We start from the raw sequence: 19,861 nt of genomic DNA on the forward strand, positions 1-19,861 counted from the left end.
GTTGATAGGAGATCTACGAGTGGCTTCATGTTCTCTTTTGGGAGTGCTGCTGTTACTTGGAGCAGCAAAAAGCAGCCTACGGTTGCTTTATCAAGCACAGAGGCCGAGTACAGAGGTGTAGCAGTTGCGGCATGCGAGGTAGCTTGGCTACACACATTACTTGAGGACTTGGGAGTGCAGGTGGACCAGCAGACTGTCATTCATTGTGACAACCTCAACAGCATGCAGTTGGCTAGGAACCCAGTGTTCCATGCTAGGACCAAACACATAGAGGTCCATTACCACTACGTTCGAGAGCGAGTGTTGGCGGGCGACATCGACTTGGTCTACGTCAGCACAGAGGAGCAGATAGTGGATATCTTTACCAAGGCCCTCGGAGCTGAGAAGCTTCGACGTTTCCGGACTATGCTTGGACTCTGCGACATGCAGAGCTTGAGGGGGAGTGTTGAGATGTCGAGCTCTACACCTTGAGCTGGCATCCACTACGGGTCTTGGCCGCTTACGGCATTTACTCACTGGCGTGTTAGGTGACTGACACGGAGGATCTCTGCCAGTGATTCTACATCTGGACTACACTTATAGTGCCAGCCTAGTACGCTTCTAGCGAGTTCACACTTAGTGACCGCATGTACATATGTGCTACTTTTCAGCTTTAGCACTTAGTCATTTTGTACTCTCTTTTCTGTGAAGGAGAAGAAGAAGCTTTCCATCTCTGTGTGCTTTGTGCTTGTCTTGTGTAGCTCTCTTGCATCCTCATTCTTTACAAAAATTAGCAATATAACCATATCCAAAAAAAAAAACCATGAGACACACTGGCTTACACCATAGAATATCAACCATATTCCATAAGGGAATCTCAACCCTTGACCATGAATCATAATCACACTGAACCAAATCCCATACTTGGAGTTTGATACATCCCATGCAATCAATCCGAGTCTACACACATGTGACCCTTAAAACGTGATTTCTTTCATGCATAAAAGGAGTCCGGCCAACAACTAATCATGATATAGAAATCCAATTTTTACCACATCCAACCATGCAAAGTTGATGCATCACATCTACACTTCACCTCCCTAGCACATAGAGCTAGTTTTGACCTAGGAAGGTGGAAAGCAATCACAACCATGCATATGAGGCATCCACATCAATCCATGTGTTCCCATACATCATATGGTAACATTCCATTACCATAAACATGATGCAAAACAGGGAGCATGCAAAATATACAATTGAAAGTATTTGACCTCAAACCAATGCATCAAGCTCAGATTCATAATATGGACTATCACTCTATCAGAGCACTTCATCTGTATGGTACTCATACACAATGACTGGTAACCCCAAAAGAAGGCCACTTTAGTCATATCTGCCTATGCGGTTTGGGATGTTTAACCATATACTCTCACATAAGTTTATGGCCGTCTAATAGTTGAAAAAAACTCACCAAAACAAACCATAAAACATATAAAAACAATTCGGTTAACTCATGACGTCATATGGTACCCCCCTTTGGTAGCATCCCTACGCGTGTAGGTAAAATCGGTTATAGAGCGATTAATAACCCTTATTCCCAAGGTGATAACGGAGACCTAAATTCATTTATCATCAAGTTTCATCAAGTTTTTCAATTAGTTAAGTGGGTTTTCCCATCCGCTAAATCTATATAGTGGTTCTCCAAGGCGTCTGGAGTCAAAATTTTTGGTTGTGTAGTGGACAACAAGCTGTTTTTTGACCATATCTCTTAGCTCCTGCGTATTTTTCACATGACACCAAAAAGAGAAAAATTTCTAAATGGTGTGTTTTATCTCTGGTATAAAGGGTTTGGGCTGATTTGTAGTGCTTTGTGATTTATGACCAAAACAGTGTTCCTACCGTCTCTATGATGTGAAACGAAAAGGGCTTTTTATACATGCACATGACCATAAACACATCATGTGCATAAATCAGCGTGTTAAACATGATGAAATAATCATGGGGCAATTTCATATGTACTCGGTTAATCCATACATGCACTCGTATGCAAAAAAACAATCACCGAGAGGGTGACTACTCAGAAAAATGACATAGAGAGAGAGAGAGAGAGAGAGATGATGGCTATGGAGTTTAGAGCTTCTCACCGTGCTTTAAAATCAAATAGGGGTTGTCGAAAGGCTTCTTGCTTTGCCGCAAGAGGGCAGTGATGAGAGTTACGTAGAGGTATTCGCCACGAAAGCTTCCGGAGAGAGAGAGAGAGAAGATAATAAGCAAGTAGAGAGAGACTGTCATTCCTCTTCTTCTTCTTCTTCTTCTTCTTCTTCTTCTTCGAGAAGAGCTTATGGAGATGGTGATGAAGAGCTTGCACCAGTCCATATAATAGACACGTATAGCCTTACGGTAGTAGATGCAACAGACGGCCCTGAAAACTAAGGCTTGTAGGTGAATTTATAGGCTCTGGCTGGAGTGTGTCCCAAGCAGAAAACTAGCGCTAGTTCTTGATCCAGGAATAGCTGCAAGCTTTTGGGGACTTTGTTAAAAACATGCCTTTGCTTTAGGTGGTTAACTCTCCCACTTACCATTCAATTTTTACAGCAAAATTGGCCATCCGAGTAGTATTTGGCCAACTAATGGAAACCCTAGCTAGACTATGCCGCACCGTAATATCCTGACATAATTATGACCTCCTGTATTGCCCCGAAGTATTTACAGTACCGCTTTTCATAAGAATATATCCTGAAAAAATCTTGGCTCCGGGTGATTATTTTTACATCCTACGAAGACTAAAATTAATATTTTTATGTTTAGATCATCATAAAAAGCACTTGCTTTTCAAAAACGCCAAAAAACACGAAAAGCTAAAAATAGTGTAAAAAGAAAAAAAAAGTAAAATTTTCTAAAATTAAACCACAGGTTCCCCTCGTCCACTAGAATAGGAAAACGAACTTGTTTTTCACTAAAAAGAACTAAAAATCACGAAAAACTAAAAATAGAGTGAAAAGCACTCAAAAAGAAGATTTTTACAAAATTGAACCGTAGCTTCCCTAGAGCACGTAGATTAAGGATCGGACTTTGCTTTTCGCAAAAAAGTACCCAAAAGCATAAAAAACATAAAAATAGCGGATTTTTTCAAAACTGAACCAAACGTCCGTCTAACCCATTGGAACATGACAACGACCTTGCTTTTTACTTTAGAACCTTCCAATATTGTCAATCAAGCATCTTAAGTCAAAATTTGACAAAATAGATATTGAAGGCTATTTTTTCTTATTTGCAGAAGAGACCCAAAATTTGGGGATCTCACACCAATAAAGATGCACTTGTGTGATTTGGGGTCCAGCTTTTGTCTAAGCGCTTTTGGCACATTTGAGAATGCCTCACACCCAAACACATATAATCTGTCATAATTGGGTTGTTTGCCCGTCCACATCTCCTGCAAAATCTTGTACTTTAGTGGTGTACTAGGTGACCGATTGATTAAATAAGTAGCCATGATAACACCTTCTCCCCAAAAGTCTTGAGATAAATTGGCCATAGACAACATAGAAGTGACCCGTTCCTAAATGGTTCTATTCATCCTCTCATCCAAACCGTTTTGGGCGGGTGTGTAAGGCATGGTAAATTGTCTTCTAATGCCTCATTTACTGCAAAACTCCTTGAACTTAGTGGGGATGTACTCGCCTCCATTGTCACATCGTAAAGCTTTAAGATTTCTACTCGATTGGTTCTCGACCAGGGCTAGGAAGACACTAAAGAAGTTGCTCTTCTGCTTCAAGAGATAAACCCACACATTTCTGGTAGAGTCATCTATGAATGTCAGGAAGTATAATGCTCCCCCTAGAGACTTATAGGTCCGCACAAGTTGCTATGAACGAGATCTAGAGGACTTCGTAACTCCTTGTCTGAAGGCACTGATGTCAACCTGGTTTGTTTGACATAGATGCAATGCTCACATAAAGAGAAGTTAGAATAATCTAACACAGTGATATAACCAGAATGTTGCAAGACTTTCATTCCCTTCTGACTCATATGACCTAGCTGGCTATGCCATAACTACGTAGACGGTACTACACAAATAGAATTCTCTTTCATGGAAGAGACATAAAGTGAGTACAATGAGCCAGAATTATGGCCTTGAAGCATAACCAGATTTCCATTCTTCATAATCCAAGAACCATGAGCAAATATGGTAGTGTAAACCAAATCATCCAGCTGTCCCAAAAAACATCAAACTCTTTGTCAATTTGGATACATGCCTGACATTGTGTAACATAAACTCAGTGTCATTACACATAGAAACCTTGATGCTGCCCACACCACATATATCAAGCTCATAAGAATTGCCTACGATTCTTTTCCACAACAAGTTTATTTGAAGTAATTCCACTAATAAAATTCTAGAGTTAGCCAAGTTGTTTACTACAATATGTATAGATTATATGGATTTCCCAACAATATTGTCAGTGATTGTGATCTCAAGTTTTACAATCAAATCTGGAGGGTATTGGATACACAACTTAATATCAGTATTGTAAATTATCCCGAGACAAATAGACATACTAAACGAGTTAATCAAATGGTAGAGGATATGTTAAGAGTATACATTAGCAATAATCAATTTGATTGGGAAGATTATCTCTCTATCTTGGAGTCCTTTCATGCTTATATTTGGTTTTCAATCTAGATCACCACTTATAGTGGGATTGACAACTGAAAAAATTGAACAATTCAAGGACTTTATCCAAAACCATATGGATATGCTGAAAATTGCTCATCAAGATGTCCGACAAGAACAAGACATATACAAGAAGTTTGCTGATGTGAAACGTTGGCAACTGTACAGAAGGTGAAGAGGTTTTCTTGCGTGTTTGAGAGCATGAAAACTAGCCTTATGCCTAAGTTACCTCCTAAATATTGTGGCCCATTCAAAATACTCAATTGAGTTGGAGAGCTGGCCTATAAACTGTCTTTACATATGCACTCTTGTATTCATATGCTCTTTCATGTAAGCTATTTTCGTAAACGCTTGTATAGGGATGCCAATGTGAATTGATCATCAAGTTTTGGTCGATTTCATTGAACCCCAATCCAACCCCATGAACCTTAGAGCATTCTTGACTATGATGATTTATGTACTCGTCATCACACAATAGTAGGGACTAGAAGATGGTAGTGAGCTAATTCTAGAAAAGGAGTGGAGCACACCGCAACTGGGGGGAGAGAGAAGAAGAATTAGAGTTTTTTAACGTAGTAGGAAACTATCCCAAGAGACCTTGAAGATCTAGCCGACGAGGAGAGTTAACTCAAGACCTGTTATCGAAGGCATATCAGCAACGGTTGAACGGGAGAGACGGAGAGAATCAAAGATCGGGGTTGATGAGCAGAGGAGCCCTGAGACAGGAGAAAAAAACCTACTTCCACCAAGGAGGTCGTCTAAGGATCACTAGGGAACGCAACCAGCACTCAGTTTGCTAACATATATTGCAACATTCGCATCCAGCAAAATTCCACCTACAGCAACAGAGAAGCAGGGAGAGGGGACGCTGCATCTTCTGCGATGACAAATGATAGTGGACAATCAGGGTTAATTATCTCACTCAATCTCTTCCATCAACATTGCCCTTGGATTGAATGGAGGGTTACAGAGAGAGTGAATTAGCAAAGCTTCCTAACCAGAATCTTGTCTCTTGGAGTGCATTGATTGCAGGATATGCCCAACAGGGGCAGGACCAGGAAGTTCTCGGCTGTTTTCTACTGCAGCGAGAGAGAGAGAGAGAGAGAGAGAGAGAGAGAGAGAGAGAGAGAGAGAGAGAGAGAGAGAGAGAGAGAGAGAGAATCAGCAATCAGCAACGATTCGTGCCCAAAATCTTGTCTCTTGGAGTGCATTGATTGCGGGATATGCCCAGCAGGGCCCAGGAAGCTCTGGGCTGTTTTCAGCAAATGGGAAGAGAGGGCCTGGAGCATGAGATGCAATCACCTACACGTGCAACTTGAAGGAATTTTGCATCATGCAAGTTGTTGGTATGGGCAAAAGAGTTCACGATGGTCTTGTTAGTCAGTGGATGTTGACAAAAAATGTCGTGGTTGGCACTTGCTTGCTCCACACATATGCCAAATGCGGTATACTTCATTAAAAGCACAAAAAGTGCTCGACGAGCTTCCTATCCGGAATGCTGTCTGTTGGAATGCTCAACAGAGGCAGGGCCAGGAAGCGATGGGCTGTTTTCAGCAGATGCAAAGAGAGGACAGCTCTCGAAATGTATTCACCTACAGGTGTATCTTGAAGGCATGTGGCGTTATGCAAGATGTTGATATGGGCAAAAGAATTCATGATAATATTGTTACTCAGGGATTGTTGGAAAAAAACGACGTACTTGGCACTGCCTTGGCATGTATGTCAAATGTGGTGCACTTAAGAAAGCACAAAAAGTGCTTGAGGAGCTTACTGTTCGGAGCGGCGTCACTTAGAATGCACTGATCGCAGGATATGCACAAGAGGAGCATGACTAGAAAGCTTTAGGTTGTTTTCAGCAGATGCAAAGTGAGGGCCTCTGTCTAGATAAAATCACCTACGCATGCATCTTGAAGGCATGTGGCTCTACCCAACATGCTGATATGGGCTTTAAATATTCGATCTTATATTGTTAGCCAAGGGCTGTTGCAAAAAATGTTGTGCTTGGTAATGCCTTGGTCCACACACATTCGTTTTCTCTCGCAACACCGCCAAGCAATCAGCAATAAAGGCTACAGAAGCAAAAATGGAGAGCAAGAGAATTAGTCCTTCTTTTGTGAGCTCACGTAAAGACTGTGTTAAGCAGAAGGTTTTGTACCAAAGCAGTAGGATTCATGCTGATCTTGTTGGCCAAGTGTTGTTGACAAAAAATGTCGTGCTTGGCACTGCCTTGCTCGACATGTATGCGAAATGCGATGTACTTCATAAAGCACAAAAAGTGCTCAATGACCTTCTTGTTGGGAATGCCGTCTCTTGTAATGCTCCTGCTCATGGGATATTCCCAACAGAGGCAGGGCCAGGTAGTGCTGGGCTGTTTTTAGCAGATGTAAAGAGAGGGCAGCTCTTCAAATGTATTCACCCATGCGTGTATCTTGAAGGCATGTGGCGTTATGCAAGATGCTGGTATGGGCAAGAGAATTCCTGATGATTTTGTTAGTCAAAGGCTGTTGGAAAAAAATGAGGTACTTGGCACTGCCTTGGCATGCGTACCAAATGTGGTGCACTTGAGAGAGCTCAAAAAGTGCTTTGGGAGCTTACTGTTCAAAGCGACATCTCTTGGAATGCACTGATTGCAGGATATGCCCAACAAGGACAGGGCTAGGAAGCTGTGGGCTGTTTTTCAGCAGATGCGTAGTGAGGGCTATCTCCAGACGCAATCACCTACGTGTATATCTTAAAGGCATGTGGCTCTACGCAAGATGCTGAATCTATGGACACAAAAATTCACGATGATATTGTTACTCAGATGCCATTGAAAAGAGATGTCGTGTTTGGCAATGCCTTGGTCCATACACATCCATTTTCTCTCGCAGCATCGCCAAGCAAGCAGCAACAAAGGCTATAGAAACAAAAATGGAGAGCAAGAGAATGAGTCTCTCTTTTGTGATCTCACTTAAAGACTGTGCTAAGTAGAAGGTTTTGTACCAAGGTAGTAGGATTCATGATGATATTTGCGATAGTGGGTTACTTGAAAAGATTACATTCTTGGGGAAAATGTTGGTTAGTATGTATATCAAGTGCAGTACACATGTCAGTGCGCAACAAGCCTTTGACGGGCTTACTGTGCGGGATGTCGTCTTGTGGAATGCACTCGTTGCAGGATATGTCCAACAAGGACAGGGCTAGGAAGTTGTGGGCTATTTTCAAAAGATGCGTAGCAAAGGCCATCTCCAGACGCAATCACCTATGTGTATATCTTAAAGGCATGTAGCTCTACACAAGATGTTGATATGGACACCAAAATTTGCGATGATATTGTTACTCAGATGCTATTGGAAAGAGATGCTGAGCAGCCTTGGTCGATCTGTATGCCAAGTGTTGTGCACTTGAGAAAGCACATAGTGCTCGAGGAGATTTTTGTTCCAAACATCATCTCCAAGGATGCATTGATTGCAGGATACGCACAACAAGAGTAGGGCCAGAAAGCTCTAGGCTATGTTCAGCTGATGCGAAGTGACTATGATCTAGGATTCTTTGCAGCTTCACCCAAAGAGAGGAGAGATTTGCAAAAGCAGCAGCAAAAGACATGCTTGATTCCATCTCAAAGGATCTTAATCTTCCTTGGGAATATCCGATGCAAGAATAGGAGAGGAATATCTTGCTTAAGAACTGTGGTCTAGGATTTTTTGCGTATGAAATATCGGGTTGGAAGAAGGTTTCATTTGGTGAGGCGCACAATATATCATCAACGTAAATACTAGTGACTTGGTGGGGGAACAACGAAAGGAGCATTTGGTAGTCGATCCACATTAGATTTATTGAAAAGATTGTAGATGAACACGACAAGGATTGAAGAACTTCTGTGATGGCGAACGAAGGGACACGTCAAGGGTACACCATGGCATGACAATTAGAATATCACAAGCCAACATAAATCAATAGTAATGAGTTCTTCCTCGTGCATCTGCAAGATTTTTGAAATAAAAGAGTCCTTCCAACACTCGAATAGAAGCATAACTCCCCTTTCAACATTGGAGGGAATAAAAGTGGCGAGAGAAGGGCATATTTTCTATGGTATTATTATAAATGTAGAGAACGGTGCCAACTCCACCATACCGTACGTATGTATGATTTACCGTACGTATGTATGGTTTTTCTTTTTTTCTTTAATGGACATAAGCATTCCAATGCACGAAATGCGTCTTCTTTCATCTGTAAAATTTACTATCTGCAAATTTTCTCCTCCACATATCTACTAATGTCAATTGTCATTTGTCTTGCGAGGTTGTGGAGCTTTTGGTAAAAGCTTTGAGGAGAGATGTTATGAAGTCTCTAGAATAAGAGATGATATGAGGTGAAAGGTAAAACATTGCTCCTCTTCTTTCATTCACACCATATCCTCACAAAAATGGTTAAGTCGTAGGCAAGTCTTGAAAGACTCCATTATTAAGATCTTAGATCTTGATGGTGTCCCTCATACCTTGTCAACATGTATATTCAACCAAGTTAATAAATCCCAATCCCAATTATCCTATTGCAATGAACAATTCCAAAATTTTTGGGCTACAGAATAGGGCTGAGCTGAGGACAAGGAAAACAAGGATCACAAGGACTGGATTGGTCACTAGAGCCCAAAAAGATATATTAGCTAGCTCATGCCTAATGAAAGGAACGGATGTTGGATGAGATCCTTGCCCAGGATGTCTCTTGGAGCGAGTTGATTGCAAGATATGCCCAACATGAATGTGGTAAGTAAGCTCTGGACAATTTTCACCATATGCAAAGAAAAAGGGCCCCACTTCAAATGCAATCACCTATGCATGGAACTTGTAGGCGTGAGGAATTTTGTTGTGTTTTCACCATATGCAAAGTGAAAAGGCCCTCTCTCCAGGTGCAATCACCTAAGTAGAGCAAGGCATTATCTTGGGTAAGAGAATTCACAGAGAATATGATGGAAATTTTTTGATATAGTTTCATGCCTGGAATGTGTTTTCTTGAAATGCGTTGATTGCAACATATGCCCAACATGGCCGTTTCAAGGAAGGTCTGGGTTGTTTTCACAAGATGCCATTATCACAAGCTATGCCATGAGGTAAGATCCACATCATTATCACCTTTTGAATTTTTACCATCTTCATAGTGCGTCAATCAAGGTAAAGAGAACTAGACTCCTCCAACATCCTATGACGTGTTACTTGTCTACCGATGATTTGTGACATGCCCCAAATCATCCCATGCTAAAGTCTTCTATAGAAAGCTTTCACACGTGGGGCATTGCAAAGTTAATCTGTGCTCAACTACTTTGTTTCTTTCTGGATTGTTAACTCTCGTCTCTTTCTCCCAAAACGTTGCTTTTGTGTCAATGGAGTTAGCTTGACAAATAACGCATCCGGGCGGGGGTGGAACTCTGCCCTTTCGGCAAAGTTGAGACCACCCTGCAGCGTTCGCTTACGCAAGCGGCCGGGGGTTCAACCCTGCCCCGTATGAATCTGCTAACAAAAGGCTCATTTTCATGCTCTCTCTCTCTCTCTCTCTCTAACCACCTTGCTTCCAAGTTTGGCAACACAGTCCTTAAAGCAGCCTTCACCAGCTTCTCACTGGGGAGACGAACGCTCCACCATATACATCATATACAACTTTGATAGGGACAGAAAGGCCCAAATCTCCCACCGAGCCAACCACCTGCATTACAAGGCGCGCGTGCATGTGTCTGTTAAGTAAAGTAAGTACCTACATCAACCTTCGGGCTTGTCTGCCTGTGTGTGTGTGTGTGTGAGAGAGAGAGAGAGAGAGAGAGAGAGAGAGAGAGAGAGAGAGAGAGGTTTGCGCTACCCATGAAAACCTGCGCCCACTCAAAGAATTCTCCTCATTGCAGGAAACCCACAAAGAGAGGCCCTTCTTTGGCAAGAAATCTGCACTAAACACTATCCATTAAGAGAATGTAAGGGGTGAAAGAAGCAATGGAGGAAGCTGTTTTCTGAGTAGAAACATCAGAAGAGGAGCTTATCTTCTTCGGTCACCAGATGGACAAACATATCCAGGGCTCCATTTTCCATCTTGCATTTCTGACAAGTCGGCGTTTCTTTTGGATCCCTTCAAGGCTCCATAGCCATTCAGAGGCATAGATTGATGTCTGTGTCGTGATTTTAGGCCCTTGAGAGGAGAAGTATATATAGGTATGGCTGCATTCAAGTGGCTTACAAATCTCGGACGCATCTATGGCGCTTCCTTCATGCTTCTTATAGGGTTCGGCTACTGGATTCAGGGCTTTCGGTGCTTCCCCTGGCTGGCAGTGAATTTTTATCTCAAAGATGTACTTGCTGTGGACCCTACAACCTTGCAATTCTTGCAAAATACTGTCTTTCTGCCTCTGGTGGCCAAGCCTGTCTATGGGATCATCTCAGATGCCATCTATATTCGCGGGGCCCACAGGATTCCATATCTTGTGATTGGGGGTAAGCCATTTGCGATTTATTGGAAAAATTGTTTTCACAGCAGTGCTCAAAATTGCTCCCTAAGTTGTGAGTTTTTTTTGTAATTTCCATAAAATAAAGTCATTACCTTCCATCATCCCAAACCTTAGCATACCGGTGTGTGATTGATTATATAGAGTTTCCATCACAAAAAGCCTGTCAGGTGAGACATGCTGTATTTGAAGTTTTAGGATCGGTAGTGAGCTATGTTTTAGATTGCGGCTCTTTTCCGGAGAGAAATGGGGAGGTGCAAGAGAAATACCGGTCTCACTAGTGCATCGCCCGTTGGAGGCCGCATATAAGTGACGGATTCACAGCAAAAATTGGTGCCCATGTTCTTGGCCCTTACTGAAGCATATAGAAAATGTCAACCCTCAAGCCACCTATAATAATCTTCCAGATCTCCTTTATGATGCTGATCCAAAGGATCTAGCCTTAGTGCCATGGTGTTATGAGAGTGCATATTCTTGTGAGGTAGCTCTTTAGCTGTTGATGCATTTCAAAAAAGAAGGTATTACTATAACAGCAACATCTGATTTCTTGGGACTTGTGTAAGCTTTTCTTTGAAAAGCACTAATTTTGCAAATATGGATGTAGGCTCAATCCTGGTGTGTGTGTTGTGCGTGCGCACGAACGTTGGGGGAGAGGGATGCCTGTGGCAGCATGTACATACCCAGTTCTACGGCCACTTTTAAGTATCGCTTGATGATGTGAGTAGGGTATCTTTGCACTGAAGTCATTCCTGTGCAATATAGAGCTAATGGTTATGCTGCCTTGTGGATGACTACGTATCATTGAGGCTATAACTTGAACTCTTCTTTATTGTATATTTGGGCTTTCTCTTGATCATCTGGGTTATACTGCTATACACATACATACATACAATTGTATTCCTGGTTATCTAGCTATTGACGTGTTCAAAAATTAACTCTTAAAGGGTGCCAAGTTTCCAACCCGGGAGCCGTATAAACTACGTAGAATAGCAGACCTTGCAAAATGAAACTGGCAAAGGCTATATATGAGTGACTTTATTTCTTGACAGGTTGTCTTCAAGCTATATGCTGGGGAATTATCGCTTTGTTGCCGAAAGGGGGCTCTTCAGTCATCACGGTTGCAGCCCTTCTGGCATTGACGAACCTAGGGTCTTCCATGGCAGATGTTGCAAACGATGCCCTTGTAGCTGAGTGTGCTAAGAAGAAGAAATCCACAGGTGAGCTGCAATCTTTTGCATGGTTTTGGACAGCAGCCGGTGGGGTTCTCGGCAACCTTGTTGCAGCATTCGCGGTGGGCAGGGTCGAGTTCAAGCTCATGTTCAGTGTTTTTGGGATACTTGTACTCTTTCACGCATGCAAATCCGTCAGCGTGAATGAGCGGTCTCTTGGTCTAAGAATTCCCCACTCTGTCAATGGGGCTGGAGACAGAAGGGATGAACTTTTCTCGGATATGGTTGTAAACACAGAAAAGCGGGTATCGACAAAGCTGCATCCGCATTCCATTAATGAATCGAATGATTCTCAAGAAGCACATGTATTCGAAAAGTCGGAAAATTGGTACAAGCAATCCAGCGTCAGTTTGGAAAGATCGGATTTTGGGATGTTACACATTGGTATGCCTGATGCTTTATCTGAAAAAGAGGTTCGTGGGCTGTCAATTGGAATGAAGAAGCAATTATCCGATCTTATTATTCTAGTGAAGCAACCTGATATACTTTATCCATTAGCATGGTTTGTGGCCTCCTATGCCATGATACCCACATTAAGTGGAACAATGTTTTTCTATCAAACTCAGCATTTGAAGGTCGACCCATCGATTGTCGGCATGGCAAAGGTGATGGGTCAAGTGGGTTTAATGGGAGCAAGCGCCTCCTACAGTCGATATCTAAAAAATGTTCCATTAAGGAAATTATTGGCTATAGTACAAATCCTTACATGTATGTGCATTTTATTTGACATCTTACTAGTGAAGAGGGTGAATGTGTGGATGGGAATCCCGGACTATATGATGGTGATGGGCTTGTCGGCGTACGTCGAAGGGATTCATCAATTCAAAGTTCTACCATTGATGGTTCTACTCGGGCAGCTATGCCCTACGGGTAGTGAGGGTGCATTGCTTGCAGCGCTCATGTCAATGCAGTGCCTATCATCCATCATTAGTGGGTACATGGGAGTCGCTTTGGCCTCGATGTTGCATATCTCCTCACATGATTTCTCTGAGCTATCAACAGCCATTTTGGTGCAGGCCTTTATTGCCTTGCTCCCTCTCCTTTGGATCTCCTTCATTCCTGCGGGACCTAGGGCTACTAGCTTGCCACAATCTCAACAGGGAAAAAGTATTTAATGTATGGACATTTTTCTTTGGATACCAATTTTGCTCTTTAGTTGCTAAATGTATGTTTCCTAAACATTTTTTCCTCCTTCCCTTCTTCTTGAGATGAGCATTCTTACAGTGGATTTGTACTGGCTGACGTGATCTCCTACTTGCTGAGACCACCCTCGCACGGGAGTGCACAAAATGACAAATGTTTCCTGCTTGTTTCACTTTCTTAAATGACATTATGTAGGAGGGATTAGGAGGGGTCTTTTTTCCATACCATGCATGCATAATGTCTTTATGAGATTGCAGATGATCACAAATAAACTATCAAAAGTAAAACTGCATATGTGTGTGTGTGTGTGTGTGTGAGAGAGAGAGAGAGAGAGAGAGAGAGAGAGGTTTATGATCAAGTTTTTCCATCCTATGGCAAAGTTTTTCTATGGTTATGGGTGTGTATTTGGTCTTATTGGTGTTTCTCTATGTTTTTAACACTAGGTTGGTAACCTAACAAGACATAAAAATGTCATGTTGTTTGAAAAAAACCTCCAAACTCGTGCAAGATTTATTCTTTTTGAAAAGTACTTACTTGTGCTTGAGGTTATGATACCACAACTTATGAGAAAAATTAGACTTTGAAAATTCCTCACTGTTTGGTATGGTAAACCTCTAACGTTATGCACCATAGCATTTTACTCGAAACAACAATTTGTTGCAATCAACTACATACTAAGAAGGCTAGACCATATCATAATTTTTCCCATAAAATTTAATGAGTTAGTGATCATACCATGTCATTCTTTTAGCCTCAGCAATTTTGTTTTGGAATAAAGAATTAGGTTAAAAAAAGTTTCATTTTTTTCATTCTGTTGACATCTCATCAAAGATTATATAACCACCATTAGGAAGGGAATAGGGTCTAAGGGGGTCTCTTTATTTGTCATGGGATTAAAAAGGAGATTATAGAAAGGACAAATGGGTGGATGTCATGTGGACTAAAATGGTGGGTATGACAAAGTCTTGAAGTAAGTGGTTAAACTTGTACTCTTTTATAAAATATAAAGAGAATCTTTTATAAATTCAAAAAATTGAAATTTTCTCTAAATAGTTGTGTAAAACTAATTCTTTTTTTCTCTAGTGGTTGTTAGTTTCTCTTCTTCTCTTTTTTAAAAGGGAGTCCCTTCAAAAACGTGTTGATCGTTCCCTCCCTCTCTCTCTCTCTCTACTGTATCATTTCTCATTTCTCATTTCTCTTCACTTCACCTTGCAAGTTGCTTCTCTTTCTTTTCTTTTTGTTTTTCCTCCCAAAAGCTCTGCAGTAGAAGTTTGAATCCCCTTTCTATCTTCAAGCTTACTGCATTCTCATCAAGCTTGCTGAATGTTCCTAAAGTTGAAGTTCTCCGTTTCTCCAGGAGCCTCACCAAACACTTCTACCTAAAGCTCAAGATTTGTAACATATCCTTCTGTTAGATCATTTCTCTTTCTTTCCTCAACAAGTTTCTTGCTCCTTCTCTATTAATCTCTTTAGAGAGGATCTACTTCCCTTTCAAGCTTTGCAACATTATCTTCTCTATTAAGCAAACAAACAGGCGGAGCAGTATAGCAGTAAGTAACATCAATCGTCTTTGTGTACCATCAAGAATCTTGCTTTTTATACGACTGAGAACATGGATGTGCAATGTCTAATCATAAGTGTTTGTCTGCAAGTTGTGCCACTATTTCCTATGGCATCATCAGATACTCGACGACGTAAGAGTGACTCCATTTCATGCAACAATGTACAAAACGATAGTGGATATTGGATGAACATGGAGTTCAAATGAATGATGTGGGAGACAATGTAGCCCAACTCAAGAGGTGCACACAAGGTCTCGAGGAGACACATGGCTTCTTGAGCACACCATTGGAAGGGAAGACTCATGGAGTTCAAGAAAACACAAAACGACAAGAGGCTTCCGAAGGTATAACATGTATATGTTGCTTCACGCTCCATCGAGGTTTTGTGCAAACTGTAATTTTACTCCTCTTTCAAGTTTTTAGGTTGTCTATTTAGTATTTTTGCCTTGTACGTTGCTTTTGATGACTATAAGCTTTTTTTGACTTGTTCATGTTTACATATGTTTTTCCATCTGATTTTGTAGAGTGGGAGCCAATAGAGTGGGAGTCAATAGAGTCCTTCACATGAACTTTTGAAACCATCCACACTGAGCTTGACAAGTTGCTCTATGCTGGATGTCCATCCTTTGAGTTTGTCTCACGTGACATTTTTTTTAAATAATCATACTTATGTCACACCTAAGCGAAATGGGTATGATAATCTTTCTCCGGTTCACTCGCCAATCTTCGAGATTCTGGAATGGCCTAAGCCAGATAGTGCCTTGATCGCAGCAACCAAAACGAGAATGTATGCAGATGTGAAAACAACAATGAAGTGCGTCTATGATTCCCATAAAGCCACGGTAACATGGTTTATGTCTCTTCATGTATTTGTGTTTATCTTTCGACTTCAGAGTGTTCACAGGACACCAACAATGTGGACTTGGAAAGGGGGAAGTACGATCAATGGATTCCTTGTAGCTGGATGAGAGACTAAGCTGGTCAATCACTAGGGAGATAGAATCAAGTGCTTTGTAGTTGTTGACAATGTGGTGTTTAGATACCATATTGTGAAGCAAAGCTTGTCAATGGTCTTTCCCAATAGAAGATAGAAGCTGACGACAGGAGAACGGGAGGCACTAGACTTTGATGTTGTTCGAATCAGTTGACCTGCAAATATGTCTCCACAACGATGTAGTGCACGACATTGCAGCAGTGAATAATGACTGGCACCTCAATCACCTTCGCGAGTATCTTAATCTCAAATATACCTTGTTCAAGCAATATCTCTTTGTAATCAATGAAAAGGCTGTTCGCTCCAGAAAAGAGAAGAGCTTTTTGTGTGTGAGAACATTCCGTTTTGCGATGTATTTTTGTAAAAGCTTATAATTGATAGGGATTTTGCTCCCATTAATACATACGATGTTTTGAATCTCGTTTCTGTGCATATTTGTTTATTCTCAACTTGTTTAAGTTTTCAATGTCCAATTTCTTTGATGTGGAGCACAAATGTTTTCAATGTTGGTGTTTTTCAATGCTTTGTCGCGTGATTTTGTTTAAAATAAAAGTTTTGAGTTATTTTGACGTTAATTTTAAGTACTTTGTAAAAAATGGCTTTTGGTTTATAAGTGACTTTCTAAGTTTTAAATTTCATTTCTCACATTCACAAAACTCTAGCTCTAAGCTCTCTTCGCATCTTCTTCGCGAACGAATCCATGGCAACGTCTACTGATGCACTTCTCACATAGCTAGAAAAGGTAGAACTTGCGGATCGAGCATATGAACTATTCAATGTGTTCGAGGGGACAATTGACATGCAGACCACTGTCAACCTTCATGCAGAAGTATTCAAAAGCTTTCTTGACTACGTGACGCAACACATGAAAGAATATGCCATAGTCTTTGAGGGATCCGACACGGCGTGGTTGCCAATGGATTTCCTCAAGCATCTCTATGCGGCCGACAATTTTTTTTGCTTTCACTTGTTGAGGTTTATTAAAGGCCTCACAGAACGGGACTATAAGATAGAGGATCATGATGATCTCATATATTTGAGATATGTCCTTTGTCCGCCATGACACACACGACCTTTTTTACGCCATTCGATCGCACCGAGCGTCCATTAGGAAAAATATGGACTCTCCTTGGGCCTTTTTGATTAGTGAAGGCTTAAGGGAGAACCAATGAGAAGGCTCTTGGGATATCACCTAGAGGGGGAGGAATGGTAGGGGTGCAGCCTAATTGTCTCCCTCTTCAATGCTTCGTTCTTAGAGAGAGGTGGGAGGTAGGCTAGGGGGGGGGGGTAAATAGGAGGAGAGAGGTGTCATAAAAGAGGGAGGGACCCAAAAAAAAAAACACGCATGCTTAAAAACCCTAAAAATTGAATTTTTCTTTAAAAGTTCCAAAGTTTATCCATTTGCCTCCAAAACTGCCCCAAAACATAAACTAACTTAAAAAAGTCAAATTTTCCTCCCAAAATCCACTTTTCTCTCTCTCCCTCATTACTTTTCTCTCCCACACTCTCACTCTTCTCCCTCCTCCCATTCTCTCTCTACAGTCAAGGCAGCCATAGCCAAAAGCTTTCCACCACTCTCTTCCTCTCTCTCCATAGCTCCCCCTTCTCTCACACATCCATCAACCCTCTACAGTCCCACACTCCATAGCCCACAGCTCCACTATCCTCTCTACCTCTCTACCTCTCACTCCTCCCCTCTTTCTCTATCTCCACTGTCAAAGCCACCATAGGAAGCTCACCTCACCCTCCCCTCAGCTCCTCATTCTCTCTCCACAGTACTCAACTCTTTGAAATCCCTTCCTAAGCCCAACTTCCCAAGCATGTCCACGCATAGACGGCCCAAACCAGAGATAGAGGAGATTGTGTTGCACAACACAAAAGACTCAGAGGGGGTATGGATCCCACAAGTATTCAAGAAGGGTGCATGGGTCTACATGCAACCGTCACGCACTGGACCTCATCGCGTACGGTGTCGAGGCGTATTGGAACGTCATTGGAAGGGCCGGCTATTGGCATTCAAAGAAACAAAGTCCGGAATGGTGGCCATCGTGCAACACGTCTATAGTGCAGCTGAGATCCACCTCAAGAGAGCTTCAACTCAATTTGCACCTCATTGTAAGTTTTCATGGTTTAGCTATCCCATGCATATGTCATGTTTACGTTTATGTGATCATTATGTTTAACTAAGGGCATTTGTAAAGATTTTTTTCCATCCAGCTTAGTTGAGGAGCAGCCGCTTGAGTGCCTCTCAGTCACGTTCATGGTTTTGCATGCTTACATTGGGGAGCTTATGTTTCCTAATGTTTCATCGAAAAAACTTACCGAGCAGCGAATATTCATGTACTCCCACAAGTACGGGGTGTCGAAGTCAAGCCAAAGCTATGGTAGGTTAGAAGCCGTGGAAACACCCTCATTGCAGAGTGCAAAATGGCCAACTCCATACCATTGGGCTTTGCTTTCTTTCAAGCGCAAGGTGCTGCAAGATTTCCAAGGGTCCCTAAAGTTTGGTAAGGAAACCAGATCGGTGGGTCTCAGTTGGCATTGTCCCATTCATTTGTTTGTGCATGCATTCCGCTCTCTGCCGATTGTAGAAACACCAACAATGTTTGTTTGCAAAGAAGTTGACATAGATGTAATGGACACCATTCTAGGTGTCAATTGGGGCTATGTTGACGGTTTGCATGATGGTGACCGTTTCAAGTGCAATGTGTCCCCCACACAGCTTTGCCTTCGGTATTTGAAAGCAAGGTGCACCTTGTATGCATGGTTTAGCTACGAGAGGTGGATGCACAAACGTGGCAAATGGATACCCTTGCAGCTGACAGCCGAAGAGGTTCAATCCTTTGAAATTTGTGTCCGCATGCCCAATAACGAGGTGGAGGTGGTTGCAGTGAATCCGCATTGGACTCTTGCCAATCTTCGGGAACACTTTTTCATAATGGGATTCGAGGATGTTGGTAATGCAAGTTTCAAACTGGAACAACACAAGGTCTGCTTTGTGCTTGCTTAGCTACCTTTTCTTATTTTTGTGGGTTTCTTTATTTTGATTGCCCATTTTTTGGTTGTATAGATTGGAAGGCGGATGGAGGCCACTATGCTTGTTTACAAAGATTGGGCTACAGACGAAATCATCTTGTCTAAGTGAATTGGCTTGTAACTTTAATCGTTTATATATTGGATATTTTATTAAAGATTTTGAAAAGTTTTAAGGTGTTGTACTCGATTTTGTACTTGAGTTTTAAGGTGGTGTAAATTTATTTTTTAAATGCATATTTTTTATATTTTTCGAGATGGAATATGTCTATATAAGGAGGACCACCTCCTCATTTCACCATTTTCATCCCAGCATTGCAGAGAGACCTAGCATACCCAATCACGCAAAGAGAAGACATGGATGCTAATAGTGATTTAGATGCATTCCTTACTGAGGTTGGGCATGCAAATCGCCCTGAGATTCAAGCATTTTTCACAACCCAACCCGATTTGGAAACCACTTTGACCCTCCACTCTCAATCTCTTGAGCACATTACTTCATACATTTCCACGTGCATGGGGAGATTTATTATTGAGTTACCAAACCGGCCAGGGAAATGGGTCCCTGAAGGCCTTCTCCACCACATCTACCAAGGGGACATGCCATTTCATCAGCGGCTTGCACGCTTTGCCACCATAGCACAACCCGCCGGACAATATGTGCGGCTTGAAGCTGATGATGTGCGAGCAATGCGTAAGGGAAGGATCGGAAACACTTTTTTCTCTGTTCAGGCCATAATGATCTTCCTCCTTCATGAGTGCCCAACAGGCCCTGACGTAGTG

General features: G+C 41.8%; 2 protein-coding genes across 3 annotated transcripts; both read left to right on the forward strand.

Moving 5' to 3' along the window:
• The first annotated feature begins 6,094 nt into the window (after nucleotides 1-6,094).
• LOC147423266 (putative pentatricopeptide repeat-containing protein At3g13770, mitochondrial) lies at nucleotides 6,095-8,614 on the forward strand. The gene has a single exon (XM_086502304.1). The coding sequence runs from the start codon at nucleotides 6,095-6,097 to the stop codon at nucleotides 6,455-6,457; it is 363 nt and encodes a 120-aa protein (XP_086358430.1). The 3' UTR covers nucleotides 6,458-8,614.
• Nucleotides 8,615-10,162: 1,548 nt separating this feature from the next.
• LOC147423267 (putative folate-biopterin transporter 7) lies at nucleotides 10,163-13,525 on the forward strand. 2 transcript variants are annotated; one of them, XM_086502303.1, is made up of 3 exons: nucleotides 10,163-10,373; nucleotides 10,527-11,106; nucleotides 12,167-13,525. In XM_086502303.1, the coding sequence occupies exons 2-3, from the start codon at nucleotides 10,830-10,832 to the stop codon at nucleotides 13,459-13,461; spliced, it is 1,572 nt and encodes a 523-aa protein (XP_086358429.1). In that variant the 5' UTR covers nucleotides 10,163-10,373; nucleotides 10,527-10,829; the 3' UTR covers nucleotides 13,462-13,525. The 2 variants fall into 2 exon arrangements, with proteins under 2 accessions (XP_086358429.1, XP_086358428.1); XM_086502302.1 differs by lacking the exon at nucleotides 10,163-10,373 and having other exon boundaries at nucleotides 10,407-11,106.
• Nucleotides 13,526-19,861: the final 6,336 nt, after the last annotated feature.

The sequence above is a fragment of the Adiantum capillus-veneris genome, chromosome 26 (genome assembly GCF_014529385.1).
Source record: "Adiantum capillus-veneris isolate H3 chromosome 26, ASM1452938v2, whole genome shotgun sequence".
In the NCBI taxonomy this organism is placed as follows: domain Eukaryota; kingdom Viridiplantae; phylum Streptophyta; class Polypodiopsida; order Polypodiales; family Pteridaceae; genus Adiantum; species Adiantum capillus-veneris.

Excerpts from the sequence above, each read along its gene's own strand:
- LOC147423266 (XM_086502304.1), top strand. The coding sequence starts at position 6,095 with ATGCGGTATACTTCATTAAAAGCACAAAAAGTGCTCGACGAGCTTCCT.
- LOC147423267 (XM_086502303.1), top strand. The coding sequence starts at position 10,830 with ATGGCTGCATTCAAGTGGCTTACAAATCTCGGACGCATCTATGGCGCT. Across the intron at positions 11,107-12,166 it reads TCCATATCTTGTGATTGGGG|GTTGTCTTCAAGCTATATGC; the intron begins GTAAGCCATTTG and ends ATTTCTTGACAG.